This window comes from Dermacentor variabilis, chromosome 3 (genome assembly GCF_050947875.1).
Source record: "Dermacentor variabilis isolate Ectoservices chromosome 3, ASM5094787v1, whole genome shotgun sequence".
NCBI classification, from domain to species: Eukaryota; Metazoa; Arthropoda; class Arachnida; order Ixodida; family Ixodidae; genus Dermacentor; species Dermacentor variabilis.
This window is the reverse complement of record NC_134570.1, coordinates 86,560,050-86,584,812: the sequence shown is the minus strand read 5'-3', so window position 1 is coordinate 86,584,812 and position 24,763 is coordinate 86,560,050. Positions and strand designations below refer to the sequence as shown.

Below are 24,763 nucleotides of genomic sequence, written 5' to 3'. Positions count from 1 at the left end.
TCGAGACACGTGCCGTATGATGTGTCCACACACGTCGCATGTCTCTTGTGTTTTACCACCAGGAAGAGAGCAGCTTTACTGCCGCTGCAGTGTTCAAAAGAAAAAGAAGTGCTGGAAGGGGGAGGGAACAGGATGTGGCGACATCGGAGGACGATTGTACCATAATGTATACTTGCATGTTTGTGTATAAGTCCCGGATTCTACGGACCTTATGCTATGGGGGTTTGGCACGGCGTCAACTCTATGCCAAGTTTCTCAGCGTGAATGACCCTAAGTAATCAAGTTTAACGTATGCGGCCCCCCCCCCCCCCCGATACTATGCGGCAGGTATTTAAATAAATAAATAAATAAATAAATAAATAAATAAATAAATAAATAAATAAACTTTTCCTTTTCCTTCATTATTTCCTCGAGTGACGGCTCGCCGCGACGCTGGCATATCCTCGGAATCTCGGATATCTTCGGATATATGTGGCATATCCTCGGGTATAGGTTAGATAAGGTGGAAAATAAAATCGGGCGAAACAGCGTCCATGATCAAACCCTGCTATAACCGTTGAACCCACAAGGAATATGAATGTCACCCGTTACTTCATCTGGTTTTTCCCTAATTGTACAGCACTTCTCACGCAAAATTGGCAACTGGAAATAAGAGTCGCAAGGAGTTGAGGAATTAAGCGATCTACTAAGGGAAAGAGCCGAAGCAACAGCCAAACAGGAACGAAAAACGAAAATTAACAAATTTAACCTTTACTTGTAAAACTATTTATGGATGAACATCTTTTTATTTAAAAAGGAAGTAGAGAAAACACCGCCAGAAGTGGAGGCGGATTCCATGTGTTTTGAATGACGCTTGTACCGTTATCAGTCTAACCGCATGATGTAGTCACTTCTCTACTATGCTTATGTGGGCGTTTTTCGAACCTTCCGCGGTGGGCGCAGTACGTCTAGAACCGCAGTATCCTGCGCTCACGCGGTTGTACGGGACTGGCGGCTACGCATCATTACGCAACCTTCCCAAACAACGATACGAGTCGGTTTTGACAATTAACTTGGTAGAGAAATAAACGAGGGATCCAAAAGAACTGCGATTGTTCCGAAAATATATATTTTACTCTATTTCTCCCGGGCTAATTAAACAAAAAAAAAAACGCTACTAGAAATCTTTATTTTACACTTTCGCTTGTTTACTTGTTCTTGGCAGTGTTCTTCCTGCGCTTCCTTCCTGTGCGAGTCCATTTGATGTGGTTCCTTGTTTGTAAAGCAAATGAAAGGTCTATCTCACAGGCGTATACTTGTGAAATACACCTTACTATGCATTATACACCTTACCCCATGCAAGCGATCTTGCACGCGACAGCGACAAGCGACGGGTTGGAGATGGCTGTCGCGTTCGCTCGACGCCTACAAGTTGCACCCCATGCGAGCGATGACTTCAAGCGACGTCTCCCCAGTGTTGCCGGTATGAGGGCAGCAATATAGGCGCCGAAACTAGCGTGACGTGTGCTTTATTAACTTAAGTTGATGTATTTTACTGTAAAAAAGCAGCATAATATTTCTGAAAGTCTTGCAGCAGGTTCTTATCCTTGCACGTATAAAAATTCAATGGTTTGCTCGTTCCGTGCGACAATCGGAAGTGCTGGAGTTATGTACATCCAGTTCCGGCTTTGCGCTATTGGCTAGTCGCTCATAGCACTTCCGGGCGACGAGCGACGAATTCTAGATTTGCAGAACCGAGCGATCGCGCGACAAAACCAAGCGATCTGTTCATGCGACGGCCCGATCCGTCGCTCGAAGCCGTCGCTCGTCGCTGTCGCGCACAAGGTCGCGCTCATGGGGTTTATACGCGTTTTTATGGTGAACGGTGGGCATTATGCACATTTACACTAGTAAAGGTTGCCCCCACCCCCTCCCCCCGAAAACAAATCCTGAGTACGTGCCTGCTGCAGGCGATTGGTCTGGTAGACTATACCCATTGAGAGAAGCTTGCAACCTCGGCATATGAAGCTACGGGACCGTAACCTGCAGCTTGCGAGCAAGCATGATTACATATTTTTAAAGGGACACTGTAAGTGCAAGTCAATTCCTTACTTCCGAGTGGTAAATGAATTGATTCAGAACTTAATTTTCATTACGTATGGCGGGAAATTATGAATGTTTTGTTCAGCAAAGAATGTATCGTGGCCTAACTAAGAAAGATGATATAAGTGGAAATTCATAATTACTAGACTGAATTAATTAATTTCATTTTTTTTTCCAGCACAGCTTGTCTCTCTGCCTAAGAAGGGAAAATGAGATAGGTGGGAATGGGAGAAGAAGGAATGGCACTGGGGATGCGCGACAACAGGAATCTTCGGTTGTGGATCGAGATCCACAGTCACCTGGTCGGGCGACTCAGGAGCGGGAGCGCCAGCTTTGCAGGTTCAGGGTGTAATCCAGCCCTCATAGTTGACACTCAGGCGCTTCCAGTCTGCCGCTTCAAGAAGGTTGAACTGAGGAAAAAGGAGGCGCGAACCGTCGAGAGTGGCCGAAGAAGGGTTGCAAAGGTGCGCACAGCAAACAATTTTTCGCGTTCCAAGACACCATCCTTGCTTTGCAAACGCACACCGCCAACAGTTATGTGTTCTTTGTCGAATAGTCTCTGGAATGTGATTGTTAGTATTATGAACATACCGACACAACCAAGTTTCGGTTTCGGTCAACTGACTATGGATTGCGTATGCTTTTTGTTATCCTATCCAAGTCAGATCCAAGTGGCGCATCAAATATGGCGTCTGCCATGGCGTCGAAAACATGCTCCTTCGTCTCGCGGTGGAAGCATTTGTTACGGCAGCCGGCTACTAACGCAAAGTCTTGGACACATCATGTTAGAAGAACATTTGCAAACACAAGTTGGTGAACCTTGTCTATAAATTAAAATATGGTTCACGGCGCTAAACGAACTGTTCTTGCGTTGCGAGCTCCGTGTTTGCAATCTGAAGACGCAGAACGTGAATGAAACCATTCACATTTCTTTTCTCTCATGTTTTACAGGCGTCGCTGATCCTTACAAGTGTTCCGATAACATAGACATCGAGGCTTTGTTCATCAGTCCGAAAGTGCAGAACTTTCTCCAAAAGCTCGCGGGTTTTGACCTCGACAAAATCTTCGCTCCGATCCCCGTGCCGTTGAACACGCCGCGCTACAAGTTCCTCACAGATGAACAACTTGAAGAGGTACGTTTAAGTTTTGCTGTGCATTGTTGCGCGCCTGCTTAAATGTAGCTGATAGAAACTGAACTGCGTCAAGCAGTTGCCGCTGTAACGCGAGCTACGTGATGATTTCTGAACACAATTAAGAAAGGTCCCTTTCTGTGCCAGTTCTTAGTAAAATGCATACTTGTGTACCGTTCTGCGTCACTTCTCTTGCTTTGAAGGTGCTTGCAATGATACTGACCCGTGGTGCTAAATATTTTTCTGGTCATCTAGAGTTGGGCAGCCAAGCCCCGCGGCGGCCGCATTTCTGTTGTAGTGAAATGCGAAGACGCTCGTGTGCTTAGATTAAGGTGCAGGCTAACGAACCTCAGACGGTCAGAATTGATGCGGAGTCCTCTACAACGGCGCGGTGCCTCGTAATCACTTCTTGGCTTTTGGCACGTAATACCCCAGAATTTCATTAATATTTTTTGTTCACCTACATGAAACTCGCTCAGCTAAATTTTGTTGGAGCTCACATTAACTCACACAGTGCGCCACTTACGTTTACAGTTAACACCATTCACAAATTTTTAATTATTTCACGAGTGTGCCGCTCTATCAAACTTATGACCATCATCATAGCAATCACGCTCATGGACACTCCCGCATATTCACTCACATTCACAGCTTTGTAAGAAGCATGAGTCAGCACGAGTGACTGTGGTGGCCTGTGGCTGCATGATTATGTGTCGTTGCATGAATGTGCAGGCTGCTTTTAGTTGTGATTTCACGCTAGTTAGGATCTAGTTAGTGTCTCGTGCAAGTATTGTTAATTGTGTCTTTAGCATGCCATTCTACCTTGCTCCCTCTTTGCTGCATACTCTCACAGGAACTGCAAGATTCCCGCCGTCGTGCCCGGCAAAAACTTCAGATGCCACCAGTGCTTCGAGAACGCAAGCCATGTGAGAAAGTGCTCGCCAAGGATCCAGAAATCCAGGGCTTCTCCAATAGCACGCACATCTTCACGGATATTTCTTATGGCTACAAAGACCGCGTAAGTGTAATGAAGCATCTTTGGGTGGGCTCCACTTGGCATTCAGCAATGCAGTGATCAACTTGCTACTTTGGTAACTTAGGACTGTGCAAGCAGCAGTGCTCTCTGAGGCGCACCAGCTGGCTAGGAGATGCCTCTTTTAATTTTTTTAATATTAGACCTACATTCACCGAGTTGCAACACTGAGGTATTCCTGGGCAGGAGTGACCCAGCACACCAAAGAACCACGAGCACACACTTAAGGCTGGAACATCTTAAGGCAGGTTCATTGTAGACTGCGTCATTGTGAAAAAGAAACAGAGACAACATCCGTTCACTGGGCCGGCTGTCTTATTCTCTGCCTCGCCATCTTCCCTCTCTTCTAGCGCCCGCTTTGTGAGTGCCCAAGGCCAAGTTCACTTCATCTTCACAATATATATATATATATATGTATATATACATTACGCATATTACAACACAATTTTCTTGGCCTCTATACAGCCGTCTAACACTACTTTTTGAAAGTCACCGCTTCATTTAAAATTCATACTCTCTTGGCGCTCTTTGGCCTGAACTAGCCTTTGCACCAGTAAACCGCACGCTTCATCATCACAAAATATACTCTTGCCAAAGATAAAAATAAAATTGATGTTTTGGGTAAGGTACGGGCCCCTTGTTCACAACAAAAGCGAAGGGTAAGAGCCGAGCCTTATGTGCAATGTTATCCACTGTTAAAAAGGTACACATGAGTTAGAGCACATGGAAATTGTTTCCTCTGAAAAGTGTACAACCTCCAGACTCTGCAGCAGGTGACTTCTGGTTTGTGGTGCTGTCATTTTTTATACACAGCTGTGCAGTGCATTGACATAACTTTTACCCGCTCGTGCAACTAGAGTTCCACAAAAGTTAGCACCCTTAGTTTTCATTATGAACCACGTGGCTACGGCATTACGCAGCTAAGTGCGAAGTCATGGGTTCTAATCCCAGTGGCGGCCGCCATGTTTTGATGGCGGGCAAAATGAAAGAATGCTTGTGGGCTAAGGTTTATGTCCGCATAGAAAACACCAGGTGGTAAAAAATAATGCAGAGGCCCCCCGATATGATGAGCCTCATAATCGGATTGTGATTTTGGCACATAAGGCCCCAGAATTAAATTTAAATAATGTAATTAGCTTTTGTAGATAAAGTTTGGCCGTTACCTTTCACTGTTATTGTAAACAAAGGGGTACGTATAGGCAGAAAATTATAACTTTATTTAGTTTTTTGCAAGGGGGTGTGGATTTGTTGGTGTACATCTGCCAGATGATGTTTCATCTCTTTTTCGGCTATCAAGTGCACCTACATCATGCTGTGAGATGTTGGTATAGCGTATACCATCCACTTCAGTTTCTTCGGCATAGAAATCACGGAATACATTTTTGCTCCACAAGAAAGCTGATGTTAGTTGTGTTGCAGAAGGTCAACAGAAATGGCATAGGATTCTTAACTGTGCCAGCTGTGATGTGTGTAATGCTGTCTTCATTCCCTGACACAGTGCAGCAGAATGAGTTTTAAGGTGTTATGTGCAAACCTGTATTTTCAGGAGCGCCTTATTGTTGTACGAGAACCCGATGGCGTACTCCGTACCGCCAACTGGGAGGAGAGGGAACGCATGCTGCAGACCTACTTCACTAACAAGGACAAGTCCTTCTACATGCCCAAGATGTTTGAGCCTGGTTACTTACAGGTGACTGTTCAAGTTTGTTTAAAAGCTGTGCACATTCATTCACAGGAGCAGTGGTGTAAAGCTTTTTCAAATCTATCAGTGTATGTTTTAAAGATGCAACCATGAAGTGTTTTCAAACAGCCACAGCATATGGCAGCAACAGAAATAAAGTTGGTGCACTTTGTGTTGCTTGCAGCATGCATACCTGATCACAGTTACTTGATGCATGTTTATGCTATTTGTGAAATTAAACACTCTAAAAGTATAGCCACATCTGCAAAAATACAATGTTTGAAACATTGCTTATGCCAAACAAGCTAATGTCGGCATGGCAACACTGGCCAGTGTCTGTCCTGCTGGCTCCTGTCGTGGAAGTCTGGTGACAGCTTCGGTATTCAGAAGTTCTTGACACTGCACTCAGTGATGATTTGTGACAGAATTGGGAGATGGTGACAGTGAGTGTTGCATGGTGCCTGCCATCATGGTTGAATGGGCTGCCTCTTATTGGTTAAATAAGAATTCGAATAACAATAAGTTGAATTGGCTGAATTCAAATAATAGTAGTGCTTGACTGTCTTATTGGTCTCCTTGGTTTATTGCATATGGAAAGCCATAATATGCAAATGATCCAGGGACATTTTGCTGGGTCTAGCAGCTGTTCCTGAATACTGTAGTGGGGCATACTGTCCTTAATGGCAGTCTTCTGTAGCATAGAAAGCTTTGTTTTCCCAGTTTTCTTCCATGAAACAAGAGAGGTTTTCCACTTTATAGCAGGTGCTTTCTGTGGTTTATCAGTTCGTGACGTACAAAAGCGGGAAATGTGCATCATGTGACGATCGGCGGCGCCAAACGTGTCAACTGTGGTCAGCGTAAACAGTAAAGGGTTCTCAAATCAGGAGGCCCACAGCAAGTTTGCGCAATGTCCCCCCCCCCCCTTATTTTTTCGTCCATGCCCATCTGCTGTCCGTGTAAATAGGTCTGCAGCTGAGGGTTAGGGCACTGGCCACGATATTTTAAGCCTGTCATGTGAATCTGAAGCTAGTCTTGTGATGGGTCGCTTAAAGCTACAAAAAGAGACCAGTGTGCACGTAAAAATGGTGTTTGGAACGAGGGGCCACTGTCTGGTGTTTCACAAATGTGGCAGCCACCGACAACAACCATCACATACACTCATTTTCGTTGGCGAGGTGATTTGTTGGTTTTTTGAGGCTCGTGCGACCGCTGTGAATCGATCTGCATTGATTCGGTATGAAATGGTAACTTTAGTAGCCGATGGCTGACGATGCAGCTCCGATTAGGCTTAACGGGCTAGACAGTGTGGTCGATAGTGTGGCAGTGATGAACATTTGCCGTCGGCCATTGTGATAACGGCTGGAAACCATTGCGGAAAGCTTGTCGCTAATATGTGTCTACGACAGCTCATCAGTGATCGGTCGCGAGATTACGCGTTTGTGTGGGCTAGATTGACGGCAATCGAAGCGGCCTTCAGGTCCGTGGACAGGCAACTACTGTGAGCATGCGTGTCTCTTTGCTCGCATGTAGACAGACAACTTCGAACTGTACGAATCTGCATTCGTGAACACCGAACATGCGTATTCGATACGATCAACATGCGTTCCGGTGGGTAATTGGCACGATCTTCACACCTGGTTTTGTGCATTCCATACGCACTGCTTTTGTTGTTTCCTATGTCTGCATAGTAGTAACCCTTTCAATTAGTCCGGTTGATCTGGTCGAACGTTGTATCGACAGAGATTGCGCGCTGTGGGAACGCGATGCGTGTCAAGGCGCCGAACACCGCTCGGTAATTCACTGAATGTATGGAATATTCAAAAAACCTAATATTCCAGAAATCAAATACTAGATATCCGACTCATGAAGTAAAATATTTTGACGTTCGCTATTCGATTTAAAATCCAATATTTGAGTATTCGCACAACCATACTATTTTCATAATGAGATGGAAGTGGCAGGATATGGAGCCAAAGCAAATGAAGAATGATGCCTCTGCAATATTTCTTCGTGCAGAAGTCTTCTTGTAAGCTGCAACATTCACCTCAACTACTTGTTCATTGACATGCCGCTACCATTGTATACATTTCATAATGTGCGGATTTTGATGGTCCATTGCTTTTTTGACAGTGCATGGCAATCTCAGTGTGCCACAGTCATTGGGTGAATGTTCTTCAGGCACAAAACACTCGCCAAACTTGTTTGGTGAACGCTTTTGGATTTGACGATGGATCTGACAGATATCTGTTGCTGTTTTTCTTTTTCACATGCCTTGCAGGACATCTTAGACAAGCAGTGGTATCGGTTTGTGTTGGACAGGGCCTGTGTTCAGTTTGAGCCAGATGACGCCGAATATATCAGGGTGAGTACTTTTTTCTCCCCCAGAGAGACACCGTTCCTCAATATGCACTGATGGGCTAGTTGATGTGTAGTTGTGATAAGCCTTAGCACAAACAGAATAACACAAGAAGGAAACGGGACGAAGCGCTACTCTCAACTGACATCTTTACTGTGTCACTTGCTTATTAACCCTCTAAGGGCCATGCCCAAGTCTACTTATCTTGCCACCAATGTACTCTCTTGGCCATACCCGAGATAATTTGTAAATGTGGAACATCTGCAGGTTAGTTGCACCATCTACATTTGCTAAATTAAATTTTATAGCAGGTTTTGTTCTTATACGATAAATGGCACAACAAAGCTTATAGACTGTAAGCATTGCTAGTGTTCCTCGCTTTTTGACATGTCGGAACAGTGTAAAAAGCCTGCATATATTTTAAACAATACAAAAATTCAACAACTTTCTATGAACTCTGATGCAAAGGATTTGACGCTGATTGTGAGGTGTCTTCAAGGGTCTTTGACAGTGTTGAAGGGGCCATGTTTCCTGAGGAACATAGATTATCTCGATTACTTATTAGCATCTCCTAATTTTTGTTTGCATTTTGACTTGAAAAAATTGACTTGAAAAAATTCAGGAGAATGATGTCAGAAAAAATATTAACAAAATTGATTGTTGCACAAAGTAGCAAAAGAAACTGTGGAGCATTCTGACAATGAGCTTCTAATAATTGTTGAGCTTTCTAATGTTATGATGCTGTGGCTTATTTATGCATGCTCATGTCTGGCTTCTCAACAAGTAGGGCTGTGACTCCATAGAGATGTCATTTGGGAGTAGCACCTTGTCCTGTCTCCCGCTTGAGTCCCGCTTGTGCTAAAGTTTATTATGGACACTGTTATTGGGTGGACTAATTTCACACTTGCAGCAAGCTGCTTTGGCTGAATTCAAATAATAGTAGTGCTTGACTGTGTGTTATGTTATTGTATGGACTACCTGCCAACATTTAAGGATTAGTAAAATTCGTACTATTGTAGAAATTTGCATAGTACATGGTAAGATTCGAGTTCGTACGTGACTGACCTGACTTTTAGCGCTCCTTTACGATTGTCATGTCGACGCATACCATTTTAAAATATCGTACGATACAATAACAAAGCCAATTTTGAAAAAGACAAATAAAGTCGCTGAGCGACTTTTCTATGGCCCAATTTTTCGGACCTGTATATTATACGGACCAACCTGTGCAGCGGCGACATCAACTGGCAGATCCAATGTTATGGGCAGCCGAATTGTCGACAGCTGCTACGTGAATATTTTGTTAATGAACTTAGTAAGCATTTCTGCTTGTCTGCAGCGTAAATCGTTCTTGCTGGGACTACAGAGTGATTGCCTATTCACAGCACCTGCACAGAAAGAAGTCTGCGAACCTTCTTTAAATAGCGAACTTATTGAATAAGCAATCTTTAGTATTCTTCATCAAATTTTAGTATTTTCTGGCCTTCAGCATAGTGTTTTTCAAATTCTAAAGTTAGCAGGTCTGGGACAACATTGATGTTTCCCACATTTTACACAAGTTGTACTGCGCACACAAATCCATTGCTTTTTTTTATGTTCGTCTCTGTGAAAAAGAAAAGGAAAAATAAAAAGAGGGAAAGCCTGCACAATCTTTATGGTATAGCAGGCATACAGCCGATATAAAATAAATGAAGGGTTACAGAGGCAACCCAAATTGAATTTAGAGAGAAAAACCAATATATGAAAAAAGAAAAACGATGCAGAGGTAAGCGTGCTGAATTCCATAAATAAATAGTCATACATAATTGAAGATGGATGGAAGAAGCAGAATGCACTCTAGAGACTACCTCCAGAAAATGAGGCACCATCTGCAATCAGCGCCCAAGCCCCACCCCCGACTGCTCCCCAGGGCCACCCGCCGACGCCCCCGCAGGGACCCACAGCGATGTCTAGTTTTGTTGCACTACTTCAGAAGCGCCGGTGTGTCCATCCACCTCAGCCAGACTCTTGCCATGCTGCTGCGATGCCATTGGTCTGGATGGCTGGCAGCAGCACATGGTAGTAGTTGACCAGGGATGCTCCTCTCAGTGGTGTGCTGCATAAATTCTTAATACAGTGATGGGTGACAGAACCAGTAAATGGACAACAGAGGGTGAAGAGGAAGCACATAATTAGGCGAATGAAGCATGCAGTTAGAGCCATCCAGCATGGGGACGCCTCGCCATAGTTGGTGTATACAGTGCGGATGGCAAAGAACAGTCGTGTAAAATTAATGTGAAGCGGGGAAGCAAGAGTGAGATAGAAGAGGTGATTAGCGAGTATCAGGGAGAACGGAAGAGACCAGAATGGGAGAGGAGGAAACGGAAAGAGCAACAAGATGTACCAATCTCAGGAGCAGGGCTCAAGATCGTTTGGATTTCAGCAGGGCGGGATAAACATCTGGTGATAGTGTGTTGACGCGTATGAGTGCTCGTAATTGAGACACAATGCACGCGGTTAGCATGCACCGAGGTCAAATAGTATGTCTCATCAAGACAAGTATCCCCATGCACACACCGATCAGAGGCGCTGAGATTAAAGCGGTGAAGGTAATACTATTGAAAATGCCCATGCCCTGTGAAAACATGAGTCAAAAAGCATTTGGGGGGGAACCAGCACGGTATTTTGCAAATGCTGCACACCCATTTGTAAAGGGAAGTGTTGACTCCCTCGCACTGCCAGTGACAGTGCCATTGATCTTGAGCAAGTTTAATAAACTTATTGCGGACTGATCGCACTGTAATGAGACAAGTGTGAACTAGGCTGGTGGCCGCTGCAGGCGACACAACTGAGTCTGCTATTTCGTTTCCCACCACACCCCTGTGGCCAGGGACATGATAAAGAAAGATTCGGTGGCCTTCGAGGGCTTGAGAATGCAGTATCTTTTTGAACTCGCAAATGTACGCATTCCTTTCCTGATACCAAGGTGCGAAAGCGCCGTCAATATCGGCAGGCAATCAGTGTAGATGTGCACAGCAGCCCCATCCCGCAAGGTTTTTAGAAAATTGAGCACCTCTGCAAAGGCAATGCTCTCGGCACTGTAAGCGCCGACTTTCATAGTGGGCTGCTGCCAACATTGTAGACACAGTTTTGTTTTTGTATCTGATGTATTTGACACCTTTTATTGAGCTAGAATTGGCTGAACATGCCCGTCCATATTCAAGAAGTTTGGATGATTCTCATAACATAAAATATAGCATGGTGTTGCGGGGAATGAAACGAGCGTTTAATCTTTTTTGAGCTGAGCAATCAAACATTCATAACCTGTGCACTGGGCTGAATGTGTTTATCCTTCACTGTGCAGAATAGTGCACAAGTAAAGAAGAAAGGGTTTTGGCGTGGCGGCTGTGAGGACTGTAGTGCAAATACAGTAGTATAAAGTATAATTACAGTATAACCTCATTAGTACATTCCCATTACGTACGTTTTCCCGGCACCAGCGTTCGCAATAGAGTATGCAAAAAATGACCCAATAGAGTTGCGTTCATTTATTACCGGTTCATACGTTCCCGGAACACATGACTTTTCGGCACAAACGTTTAGTATGTTGCCAAACTCCGATTGTATGATACGTCTTGCGGCTGCTAAATCCTATCTAAACAAGAAAATGCGCGAGGTGCCCGCGATCGGAAACAGTGTACAGCTGCCTGCCACGGCAGCTTCACTGCAGTACTCGCCTGCCCGTCTCACGTGAAAGCACCAGCGCGCATTTAGTTTCTCATTTTGCTACCAGCAAATCTTCTCCAGAGTCATCGCACGCGGCATTCACAGCTATCACTGCCAACCTTATTGCATTGAGCATCCTTGCCTATGTGTTTCACAGCACGTGGTGGCGTCGGAAGCGTTGCGCACGCCTTTAATAGGTGATAACTGAAATGCGCCACCATTTCGGGCTGCAGACTGCGATTGTATATGTTTTCTGACCGCTAGATTCCATGTGAACAAGAAAAGGCGCGAGGTGTGTGTGATCGAGAATGGTATATAGCCCCACGTCTCACGTGAAAACGACAGCGCGCACAGTTTCTCATTTTGGTACCAGCAAATCTTCTCCGGAGTCATCAGACACGGCATTCGCAGCTATCACTGCCAACCTTATTGCATTGAGCATCCTTGCCTATGTGTTTCACAGCACGTGGTGGCGTCGGAAACGTTGCGCACGTCATTAATAGGCGATAACTGAAATGCGCCGCCCTTTCCTGCTGCAGACTGCGATTGTATATGTTTTCTGACCACTAGATTCCATGTGAACAAGAAAAGGCGCAAGGTGTGTGTGATCGAGAATGGTATATAGCCCCACGTCTCATGTGAAAACGACGGCGCGCACAGTTTCTTATTTCGATACCAGCAAATCTCCTCCAGGGTCGTCACACGCGGCATTCACAGCTATCACCGCCAACCTTATTGCATTAAGCACCCTCACCTATGTGTTTCGCAGCGCATGGTGGCATCGGAAGCGTTGCGCATGCCTTTAATAGGCGATAACTGAAATGCGCCGCCATTTCCTGCTGCACGCTGCAATTGTATATGTTTTCTGACCGCTAGATTCCATGTGAACAAGAAAAGGCGCGAGATGTTTGTGATCGAGAATGGTATATAGCCCCACGTCTCACGTGAAAACGACGGCGCGCACAGTTTCTTATTTCGGTACCAACCAACTCGACGCTCCTTCATCGTCTCATGCCGCAACGATCTGCGTGACGGTTCGCATTACGTAGATGTCAACAGTAGTTGAGTCTGTCAATTTCTTTTAGTTACTTTGGATCATATGTTTTCCCAGTTAGTACGTTTCTTTCTTGCGTTTTCTTCCAAAACGTATGAACGAGGTTCTACTGTATACATTAACAAAAATGCAGTAGTGTGAAAAGAAAGCTTTGCCCTGGCTCTTGCTATCGATGCAGTGTGCAGCAGTGAAAAAAAAAAAGGAAAGAAGGTGCTCGCTTTTGGACCAGAGTGGAGAATGGTTGCTGGGGTTTTTGCAAAACTACTGTTCACAGTGCTAATTCTGTTTGGGAATTGAAGAGTGACATCAGTTCGCGAATTTTTTGTTTGTTACTGCTCCGTAATAAATCATTGCCAAGGTGAGCTTCACTGCAGTTAACGAAAACACATCAATGTAGAGCATGTCCAAATATTTCCCTTTGGCAAATGTACAATTGCTTGACTTCGCAGTAGCTGACCTGTGGGTGATGGCTCTTGCACTTTTCCACATGCCTGTGCAATGCATTGACATAGCTTCAGCCAGCACTTTCTGCTAGAGTGCTAGCAAGGTAGACTACACTGTACGCGACTGTGTAGTATTGCATTTCTAAAATGTTGACTCCACTCCACTTTCTCGTGTCATTTTCTTTCTGGCAGGTATCGTGCTCTTGAGAAAAAAAAGGTGCATTCGTTTTCTTTTTCTTCTCTCTTTCTTTTGGCACCCTCCTGTCATTCTTACCTAGCTTTTCTTAAGTGTTACCTTAACCATTTGGATAATCAAGCATTCTGTTCCTTGGTAGCGGTGGTGTCTTTCGTGATCAAAGAGCACTTCTGCAGTGTTGAAAGTTGTGGTAATTTAAACCACCTCCCTGCTCTTTTGGTGCAGGTTACGCACACCACGTACGACCACATTGATGCCAAGCGTGGCTTCCACGAGCTGCGGTCAACCCGGCATTTTGGCCCCATGGCTTTCTACCTGGCCGTCGTCGGCAAGGTGGACAACCTGCTCATCGACCTGCTTCAGAGGGAGATGTGAGTTGCCTGTGCTGCTCCTACTCCATGCGGCTGTACGCAACTGAAGTGAATACCATATTTGCGCCAATGTAACACACACTTTCTAAAAGAATGGGTCCGAAAATGGCTTGAGCAGTACAGTCAGATGCGAAGCCAAAGCTGCATTTACGGCATTGGCAACAGCCTACCGTCAGTCATGTTAGATGCAGCGTCGTCACCATCACCACTAGGTTCTGCACTCGGCGATCAAAATCCATCGCCCTCTTTGGTCTCGCTGCCACCTTGCAGTTGCATTAAAAAAATCTTGCGTTCTTTTTTTCATCTTGCTACAACTGTGTACTCTGTTTCAGTAGTTATTGCAGCAGAGCCAAGGCTCCGCAATCTGTGCACGCAGATCCTTGCACAGCGAGATGTAGTGCCACAGTTCGGAATTGTTGCATGACTGAATGGCCTTGACAAGTGGTCTTGTCGGCAGGTGTCAGGCGAGATGAAGTCCTCTTCATCTTGCCTGCATCAATTTAATGTTAAGCCGTTTGGACTTTGCAATGTCCCTGCTGCTTTCGAGAGATTTATGGACTCGATTCTTCACTGTCTAAAATGAGAGGTCTGTTTGTGTTATTTGGATGATGTCATCATTTTCTGGCACACTTTTGACAAGCATAAATACTTCTTAAACCTCATTTTAGACTGCACCGAAAAGGTCGGCTTGGTTGTAAACTCCAAGGAGTGGCAGTTTGATGAGTGACAGGTGTTGGTTCTTGGCGACCTGTATGACAAAGATGGCAAAGACTAGACCACTGGGCCTTGGAGATGAAAAATTGATGAAAAAATTAATTTTTCAGTTCTATTAGCATAGTCTACTTTTCATGGCACACCTGCCAGGCAAAAGTTTATTTTTCTTTTCTTGCATTTAACTACAGGATTGAAGACACTGGTCACCTGTTAAGGCTGTTCTACCACATACATCCACCAGCCGATGGGACACAAGTGAATGAAAACACAGACAACATTGAACTCATCAAGGTAAGCAAATAAGTTGCTGCGTTGATAACCCTTTAGTAACATTAAGCCCTAGCTGTACTCATTCAGCTAGTTGCCAAAAAATCTCAGACAAGCGAGGCAGTGAATGTGCTTCTCAACGAGGTGCACAGTCGAGGAAAGAGCGATGAGGGTGATACGGCAAAAAAGGATTAGACGCAGAGTGAACGAGGCATGGAGGAAGAAAAAAAAAGGCAGCAGCGGGTCGGCTCAGTGGGCACGCGGGGGTTGCCTAGGCGACAGAGAAGCTTCTTGCTCCAGCTGCTTGTCGTGTGCGGAAGTAAATGCAGTTGCCACGCATCTTTTTCGGACACTGACAGCCTCGCAAAAATATCTGAATTATTGGACAGGCAGGGAAAATGAATTTAGATGGTAAATTCAGTTTTGTTTTTTACATCTCCAGCTCGGCAAAAAAAAAAATTTATTCAGGTGGCGAAACCGTTTCGGATTTGCTTGTAGCAATGTGTGACGTCACCAAGTGCAGATGTGGTACGTGCGACCTTGACTTTGCGACGCTCTCATTTTTAAACTGTGTTCTTCAAATGGATTAGTTTGAAATGTTGCCCACACCTGAGCTTTTGCCATTCCTGCCAGTATTGCGAACATAAAAACTTTTGCAATATGTGTTCATGTTAGTTTCTGGCTGATCACTTGCAAACTCCATTTGATGCATGCTGCTATCAGTTAAGCCTGTGTGCGTGATCTCGCGCCAGATCTTCGTGTATTCGTCTATGGGTCTGAGCATGTATCAAGGGTGAGCTGCCCATGACGGCATGCCACCTGAGACTCCCGCCGGTTAGGTCTAGGCCTAGGCTCAAGTTTCGCTGTCAAGTAGGCAGCCCAAGTTGAAGTTTGGTGCAGAGTCAACGAAATGCTTTGCACTGGCTCTACAGCACTTGGAACAACCTCACCAACAAAGGCAAGGGCACATACCAATCATTTGCTTCGATTCTTGGACACCGGTGACACGTGCACCGGCCTTTGAAAAATGTTGTGTTGGTTATAATGCAGTACCTCTTATAGTACGAAAATTCACGACTCCGGCATGAAAGCATTGTCTCATGCTAGCATAGACCGCTTTCACAAGCAGTCTATGCTGTATTACCCTCATGCGCGACCAATGGCAGCACTGTGGACGCGCTCCTGTGACATCAGGTGGGGGACTCGCCTTTGTCTTCTGCTATGCTCCCACTAAAACAGCTTCATTTTCATGCGTTTGCCTCCGCTCTGACTATGTGCTCGCTTACCACAGCGCTCTCCTATTGCCCGTATTTTTTGCTAGTCTTACATTTATAGATGCCAGCATTAGGAGGACAACAAACGTTATATAACAAAAGTTTTAACGTATCTTTTATGTGATCCCCAATGTGCTAGCTCAGTGGCTATGACATTGCGCTGCCAAGTTCAAGGTCGCTGATTTGAAACCGGCTGCACTGCAATGGAGGCGAAATGCAAGAACGCTCGTGTGTATTTATATTTAGATGCATGTTAAAAAACTCCAAGCGGTCAAAATTAATCTGCAGTCCTCCACTACGGCATGCCTAATATTGATATGGTGGTTTCATCACATGGAGATCCGAGAATTTTTTTTTAATGTAATAACAGTTATTTTCATATAACCACAACTCTCGCGGGCAGGGGTAGTCATAAAACTTGTGACTCAGTCATGAAATAACATTCTGAGCGACTACATGACGGTCTACGCACATTTGAAACTCAAGCCCAATTGCACAGCTCATTCACAAAATTTTACGAAACACTAAGTGGCATTGTAGTTGAATACAAACTTTAGATTTCGTACATAATTCTAGTCACTTGGTGTTGTGAATATCAAACTTTTTATTGGCAAGTGGTTGATCTCGAACATTAGGTGCGCCACTATCTATCATGTTTCACAATCATCAAGCATGTTTTTTTCTTTCAAATAAATCACTACAACTTTCTAGCACAAAAATTTAATGTTTGATGAGGTCAGCATGAGACTATTTCTGTTCAACGCACCTTCAGACTATCGGCAAATACACCGAAATCATCACTTTCTCAGCGTTATAATGAAATATTATGTTATAAAGCAAAAGAAAATGCCAGAAAGTCTGTGAACATATTATTATGCCATTGTGCGTATGTTTAGTGTGCATTAATCTGGTGTGTCTTTAGAGCTCCAGCTACCTGTTTGGTCCAGTGCCAGCAAACCTGAGCTTCTCAATCTTCTTGTTTCAGTTCTAAATATGTATGATGCGTTTACAGAACAACATCTATTGAAAACGGTGGTTTAAGCAAAGGTTGCCGCTTGTTTTCGTTACGCAATAGCAGTAGTTCTCATCAACGGACGAACCTCGCCCATGCAGTGTGCTCGCTACCCATGGCAGGAGCAAAGAAGCAACGGGTTACACTGAACCGACTAACATGCAGAGGCAAACTGTGTCACTGTGAAAGTAACCAAGTTTATATAAGATTATCTTGCAAAGGTCAGCACTGAAGCACAACAGTACATAACTTTGTTTTCCACACTAACTTTGTCCGTCCTTGTATCAGACTGCATTTTGCTGCAATGCCACTAAAGCACTGCATTCCTCAACATGCCATGGTGACCACATCGTTTCCTGTGAACGGCATCAAACGTCTTTCGTGATATGTTTAGCATGCTGGGCAGAAAAAAAATGAGAATGTCTGTGGCCAGCAGAGGAGCCGACCGGAGACGCACTATATGCTGCTTTGCCAAATACTGTATTACAGTGCAGACACAGTAGCTGAGTGCCGAATGCTGCAGTTCATCGTCAAGAAAGGGTTGACGAATCAATATGAGTGCACCACAGCAACGGAACTGCAATGACAGAGAAACAGTGCCACACATGCACGTGTACACACTGATGACTAGCAGATGATGCCATCCACCCTAAGCTTGGTCACAACTACAACTACGCTCTATTTTGCAGGGTATAGTGTCCTAGAACATTCAGTATATGGTGTTCCATGAACCTGCCAACTCATGTTTCAAATGCTCGAGTAGAGCACATCGGCAGGCAGCTTCAAGTTGCCTTCACCTAGCAGCCCCACGCTTGGCACAACAGCAGAGTCCCCCGCCGATATCGCATCCGAAAGGGCGGCACTTCAAGATCTCGCTCGGGGCTGATTGCCAAGGGCGAATCCTACTCGCTCTTGGTGAACTTTTCTTTGGTTTGTTTTGTGGCAACAAGTAGCATTGTGCAAATATTCGAAGCTTCAAAGATTTAATTTGAATCAGTTGTTATTCAGTTCGATTCGAAAGACTTTTTTTACTATTCGAAATACATACTCGATTTCCCCTAAAAATTGCTGTTGTTGTTTCTTTATTTATGTCAGCTTCGTCGCAATACAGCCCTGTTATGCGGCGAAACATACAAAAATGTATTGCGGTGAAGCTTATTAAAATTAGGAAGGGACACTGCCCCTGCTGGTGCTTAAAACACTATCAGCTTAGGAGCCCACACTGTCCTGCCTGTTCATGCATCTGGACAACACCAGCAGCCAGGTAGAAACCTCTGTGTCTGCTACTAATATGGCTAAGTGCCCAAAAAGACGGTTTCCAAATTACAAATATGGCCAAGTGGCAAGCTTGGCAGTGTGTTTAGACCGTCATTATAAAGTGGTTGAGTACCACCACTTGTGGATTAACTAGCTGTCTTTAGAAGCAGCAAGGAAAATTCCAACACCAAGGAACCCAGATGTGTACTTAACAGTGAAAACTTAGGAATAAGTTCCTTCCATGTCAGCAATGTGTTTTGAAAGAATTTGATAATGCACTGTGTTTCGAAAGAATGTGATAATCTTAACCACCAGCGGAAATTTTCACTGCCATAAGCACAAGTTTGAAGATATGTGCACAATGACGTTATGGGCCAAAAAAGGAGATGTGTGTGAGTGGTGGTGTAAGCATGGTGCTGTACAGTAGACTTCCAATAATAACGACACCTTAAGATGCGGTGCAATAAGAAAATGACAAAAGTGGGTCTTGGGCCGCTCTGGCCCTGCCGAATTTGAGGAGGCCAAATTTAATGAGTGTAAATGTAAGCATGCCAAATCCACAAAAATGACAGTGTGCATCTAGGGCCGCTTGAGCCTCACCACTTTGGCGCCTGTTGGCATCTCGTGCTGCAATGATTCGTGAAGCACTTTGCATCACATGGGCGTCAACAACAGTTGACTGCCAAATTTTTCAGGGACTTCGGGTTGTACCCTGATGGTTCGTTTTATTCTCGAGTTTTTTTCCGAAGCATATGGATGAGGTTTTATTCCAATAATGGAACAAAAAATAGACATTTTGTGTGCAAATTATCAGTAAGTTTTGTCGGTATAAAACTCATGCCAAGCAGTTAATAGCCATTTTCAAGGCTAGTTAAATAACGAATCTGTTGACATAACTCGTTCAACTGCTCAGAGAGATGGGGCAACCTGAGCACGCAGGCTAGCGGTAGCCTTGATGAGCACAGGTCATGAATTAGGGAGGAGCGGGGGAAAAACCATATTTAAAAAAAATGATACTAACTACAAATAAAGTTCGAATGCTCAAATTAAAATGACGTCTTTTGCGCCTAAAGAGGTCCCCGTCATCGAGTAAATGATTCCAAGATGTGTGGTCTGGATTGCAGTCGCGGCGTAGTGCATGGCATGGAGGTGAATTATTGCTCTGGGTGATTAATTCGTCAAATGTGGGGAGCTCATGTGGCTAAAAATGGGGAGGGAGAGCAGTTCTTGCTTTTTCGTGGTTACAAGTGGATGTTTGTGAACCATGAAAAAGCATTTATGTTTACACTGCGGTCGAGTGACAGGTGGTGCGCTGAACGGAGGCTAGCAGTGCTTCACCGACATGATTAAGATGAATTAAGCCTAGCGATCACTGAGCACACGAGCAGTGGTCACAATTTGTAACGATGCATTTAATTTTTTATTGCTATCATACGTCGTGCGGAGTTCCCGATCCCAGCAACAACAGTGGCGAAGCTTTGTCAGAGTGAAAGAAAAAGGAGTATGACTAAATGGGTCATAATAAAATTCTGCCTCTTGGCTGCGGGTGTTTGCCACGAGCTGCATTCACAAAAAGCTCTTGCGCTAGAATTGTTTTAAGAGGAAATTCCAGCCACTCCTTTTGCTGGACATGTATATTTAGCGAAGGCGGCCAGCCAGTTGCAAGGAGCACTTACAAAAGAAAAGCTTCATGAGTTCTGCAGCACACTATCAGAGCCACGATTGAACAGGGCAGCATCTACCACATGTACTTACCTTCATACTGCAAGCCTCATGCTCCCTATGACCAAGGCGCAGCGTGCCGTGTGGGCCAGACATTACGCCAGAGCGCAGGAGCTGGCGTTCGTGGCAGAGTGCAGTTTGAGGTGGCAACATTGGAGTGCGTGTTTAATTGCCAACACAGCAGCTTGGCCGGTTTGATGCATTGTTGGGTAGCTGACAGCTTGGGGGATTTTTGAAACGCTAATTCAAAGAACCTACAAGCAGCATAATGCGCTGCCAGATTTTGGCCTAATCAGACATTAAATTATCAGTAATTCTTTAGTCTGAACTTTATTAAAAAGTTTATTATAGCAATTTAAAGAAGTCTTTTGCTTCGTTAAAACAAGATTTCGAATGCATAGGTTTCTACGAGAATTTCAAGGAATATTGATTACTCGATTTAAGAGAAATCGATGTAATGCTCCATGGGTCCACAAGGTGGAGTAAATGAACTGACGATTGCATTGTTATAGCATTCCTTAGTTTGTTATAACCTACTTTATTATAACGAGCTTTTACTAGTTATATAGTACATTTGAAGTTAGCAGGACCGTCAGGCTTGTATTATTCAGGTTTGAATTGTCACTAGTAAATGACAGTGTACTTACATGCTGTATTTTTTTTTTTAAGAAGAAAGCAATTCTTTATTATACATATGCTCCCTATGCAGCCATTAATGCATTTCTTTTTGGCTTCCCACAGTTCTACACGAGGAACAACTCCCAGAAACGCAGCCACATGGAGCTAGCCCTACAGACCTACCTGGAGGTTCGCAGCAGCCGAGAAGAAGCAGAGAAGAACCTGGCCTCTGCCAGGGGCCATTAGTGATCACCCATGCATAATAAACATTATACAATATAGTTGAACCCCTTAGCCATTTTGTACAAGAGTTATTTTTAACCCTTCTGCCGTTACGTTAAACACACTTTTAACGTGTTGGTTTGGCAGACATTTCATGCTGCATAAGAGCTGGTTCTTTGTTGTCACATTCCCCATATTCAGAGTTTACAAACAGTTCATAAACTCATTTCATGGTATGAATATGCAGGTGTGCAAAACACGGACTGAAGAAGAACGCGAAGGACAACAGAAATGTCAACTGAAATGCATAGTGGCTACCACTGTACGACTGTTGTTAAGAACTTTTCCTTTCATTTTACACTAGGCATTTGGGTTGCCTCTATTGTCCTTCCCGTGTCCGTGGCTCGTATGCCTGCATATATTTGGACCACAAATCCCTACCAACTTTCTCACCCTTCTTTCATTCACAAGTCCTCTTGCCTGTCCGTGCTAGCTGACCTGCCATACGAGCTTGCCATGGCCGCTCTGCCCAAACAGAACAGAGCACCAAGACGTGTGCCCCACCTGACGTCATAAATTTAACCTGCAAGTTTTGCGTGTTTAATTTTCCTCTCCATAGATAGCTGAACGGGCACAGTGTTCTTTTTTTGCACAAATGCAGAGGCAGGGAATGTGCTGAAAACTTAAAAATGTGTATAGTACTCGGGGAGAAGCAGGGTCCGTGCGAGGGTGGGCCTATAGCTTATTCAGACCTTTCCTTGGCACTGCTAGATCTACATAGAAGCAATCCGCAATTATGAAAGAATTTTAGATGCCATATGGTGTCTAACTCAATGTTTCAAGCATGCTTCGTGCATTCAACATTACAAACATGGTGATTGTTGATAAGGTTTCTGCTATTAATGTTGTTGCCTGTTAGTGAAAACGAGAGTGGCTTCGTTTAGAAAGAATAAGAAAGCTTTATTACTTGTATGATTACACATTGGGATTTCACTAATGTACAGTGGAATCTTGATAAACGGACATCGCTTAAATGGAACTCCCTCTTAATGGAAGACCATCCTCATGGTTGGTTGGTTTTGTATTCAGGCAAGTGTATTCAGCTTTCTCTCTCAGTAAGTGGAACTCCTGATAAACAGAACCAATTTCCCTGGTCCCTTGAGGTTCCGTTTAAAGAGCGTCCGCTGTAGTTAATTCTTCGGGTTGCACGCTGCACGAGACCTCTGCCATCCGTACTTCGAAGCTGACTGCCTCTCCTGTTTCTCCCACTCGGCTCCTCAGCAGATTGTGGCACTGTGGAGTGGCCCATTTATCATCTGTGATGTCAGAAAATATGAGAAATTTGTGCTTCGATTGCAAGGTAGTATGGAGCTTTCTCCAGCGTTGCAATTTTGAAGTAAACATACTCAGTGATAGATTCATCCTGCCGAAGCATGCGTTTTGCCTGGAAGTCAAGGAATTCTTGCAACGTCACTTTTTGCTTGAAACGGCCAGCAAGAGCTTGTGCCCATAATTCTCGGGTTGCGAAATGTCTTCCATAAATTGCATACCAGTCACATGCTGGACATTGTGGGCAGGTTATTGCGTTCACTAGTGTCAGGGACAGTGAGTGAGAAATGTGATACATTTGACTTCCGTTATCCAAGTTTGGACTTCTGAATTTACTGAGCTATTGTAAAATAGAATGGCGGCTGATGTATTGTTGGTCGAATGAACTTGTATAGCTTGCGTTTGGGATACACAATCTGACAACCTTGATTGGGGTTCGACCATTACTGTATTGACAGCAATCGGGTGATGATGTTAGGCTCTTTCACAGAGTGTTGTGGACTCCAGATGATGCAATAAAGATTTCACAAGACGTAGCATGCTCGGGTGAGTTTGACTGGGACACATAGTTCGGCGTATTGACGAATGTTGAGACGATGTTCTGCTGGTTGTTTCTTGCCCCTCGAGATGAGAAGTCGTCCTTCACTCTTGAGGGTTTCTATTTCGGCTTGCAGCTTTTCATTGACAGCATTAAGACTGGATGCTTGCCAGCTGTTGCTTGCATCATTTGATTCTCTTCAGTGTCGTGAGCTTGTTGCCATTTGTTGTCCTTGACGAATTTAGTCATGAGCTCCTCTTCGGTGCCTGTGTGACGGAGAAGATGAGACTTGAGCTCATAAGCAAGTTCTTTCTTCTTGCGCATGCTCGGGGCTTTTCTCTTATCGGAGGACAACAGATCACTGGTTGTGGCCGTTGATCCAGCTTGAACGGGGTCTTCTGCAGCTTGGCACTCCATGCTTATAGTAGCCTAAGATATAGTTGAAGTTTAGTTAACAAGAATTTAACTGGTTTCATCCTGTCAGCTGCGTCATGTTGGAGAAAACAAGTCGGTTCGTTTAGAAAGAACAGCGAAACTGTATTGAATGATTATGCACTGGGATTTGGCTTATATAGTTCGTTCTTCAGGCTGCTCACTGGATGAGACCTCTGCTGTCCGTGCCTTCGAGCTAACTGCCTCTCCAGTTTCTACCGCTCTGCTCCTCGGCAGACAGTGGTGCCGACGAAGCGCATGATAATTGCGGGTAGTTTTGGGAGATGTTTCTTGGAGGCACATACCTCAAACATGGTAAATGGTGCGGGTAGGCAGCGGCCCCATCATATTTTACATGGAGCTCCTGTGCTCTATACAGACATGCCCTTACCTTCACTAACACAATGTAGAGATTCTTTTCATTCAGCTCGTCATAATGGTTAGCGCAGACTTTCTGTAAGAGCTTGTACAAAATAAAAATGTGATTGTATAACACCACTTGACATGCAAATCCAAAAAGACCGATAAAATTGCCCTGAGAACTGCTGAAAGCCTGCAAAAAAAGAAAGTCTGCAAAACTCCTGCAAAGCACAACACCACACACAAAAAGGACAGCACTGCTGTCAACTTCCCTTTTGTGTTTGTGTCAGTACAGCAGGTTTTCTGAAGATGTACTAACTAGGTCTTCTACCTTCCTGAATGTCATAGGTGCGTTAGCCAGTGGTGGAAATGCCCTTCAATGTTTTGCAGCAGCTATCGGAAGGCAAAAGCTACTTTTGGAGCCCTCACTCTTCCTGTGTTTGGATAATGTGCAATGTTTCCATGAACACACACAGAGAAAAACAAATTTTAGTCCTTTCTTTAGTTTATATAACCATTTCCTTAAAAGAGCTAGGAAAAAAAGTGATTCGCCGCAACATGCACCATTGGCGAGCCTACACAAAAAACGACATGTTACTGGCTGGTTGCGGGAAAATGCGCAAGTTAACTAACGTTAATGCAACACTACAAAGGAACTAAATCGGTTTAGTCTGATAAAATATTCTTTCAGAACTCTGTTTTATTCAATTTCGTGCTCATAAGTAGATTATATGAGAGAAAAAAAAGTTCACAGTTCCACCTATTCAATTTTCTGCTGAAAGCCCAGGCCGATATGCCACTGTGACTTCACAGTTATTGAAGTACTTTTTTGACATTTGGGCCATTGCAGCTCTGTAAAAGTTCTTGAAATTTGCCAAATTCTGTCTTCAGCTCTTCGAGAATATTGTGACAAGGAAGGCGAGAGGAGAAATATGTATTTACAGTAGCCTATGCACAATAGGTGATA

The 24,763-nt window shown here is 44.2% G+C and overlaps 1 protein-coding gene across 1 annotated transcript; it reads left to right on the top strand.

Moving 5' to 3' along the window:
• Positions 1–2,759: 2,759 nt before the first annotated feature.
• Positions 2,760–21,209, top strand: mRpS22 (mitochondrial ribosomal protein S22). The gene is made up of 8 exons (XM_075685859.1): positions 2,760–2,891; positions 3,034–3,215; positions 4,066–4,230; positions 5,792–5,935; positions 8,205–8,288; positions 13,906–14,051; positions 14,954–15,056; positions 21,039–21,209. The coding sequence occupies exons 1-8, from the start codon at positions 2,768–2,770 to the stop codon at positions 21,159–21,161; spliced, it is 1,071 nt and encodes a 356-aa protein (XP_075541974.1). The 5' UTR covers positions 2,760–2,767; the 3' UTR covers positions 21,162–21,209.
• Positions 21,210–24,763: the final 3,554 nt, after the last annotated feature.

Excerpts from the sequence above, each read along its gene's own strand:
- mRpS22 (XM_075685859.1), top strand. The coding sequence starts at position 2,768 with ATGGCGTCTGCCATGGCGTCGAAAACATGCTCCTTCGTCTCGCGGTGG. Across the intron at positions 2,892-3,033 it reads AAGAACATTTGCAAACACAA|GCGTCGCTGATCCTTACAAG; the intron begins GTTGGTGAACCT and ends CATGTTTTACAG. Across the intron at positions 14,052-14,953 it reads GACCTGCTTCAGAGGGAGAT|GATTGAAGACACTGGTCACC; the intron begins GTGAGTTGCCTG and ends ATTTAACTACAG.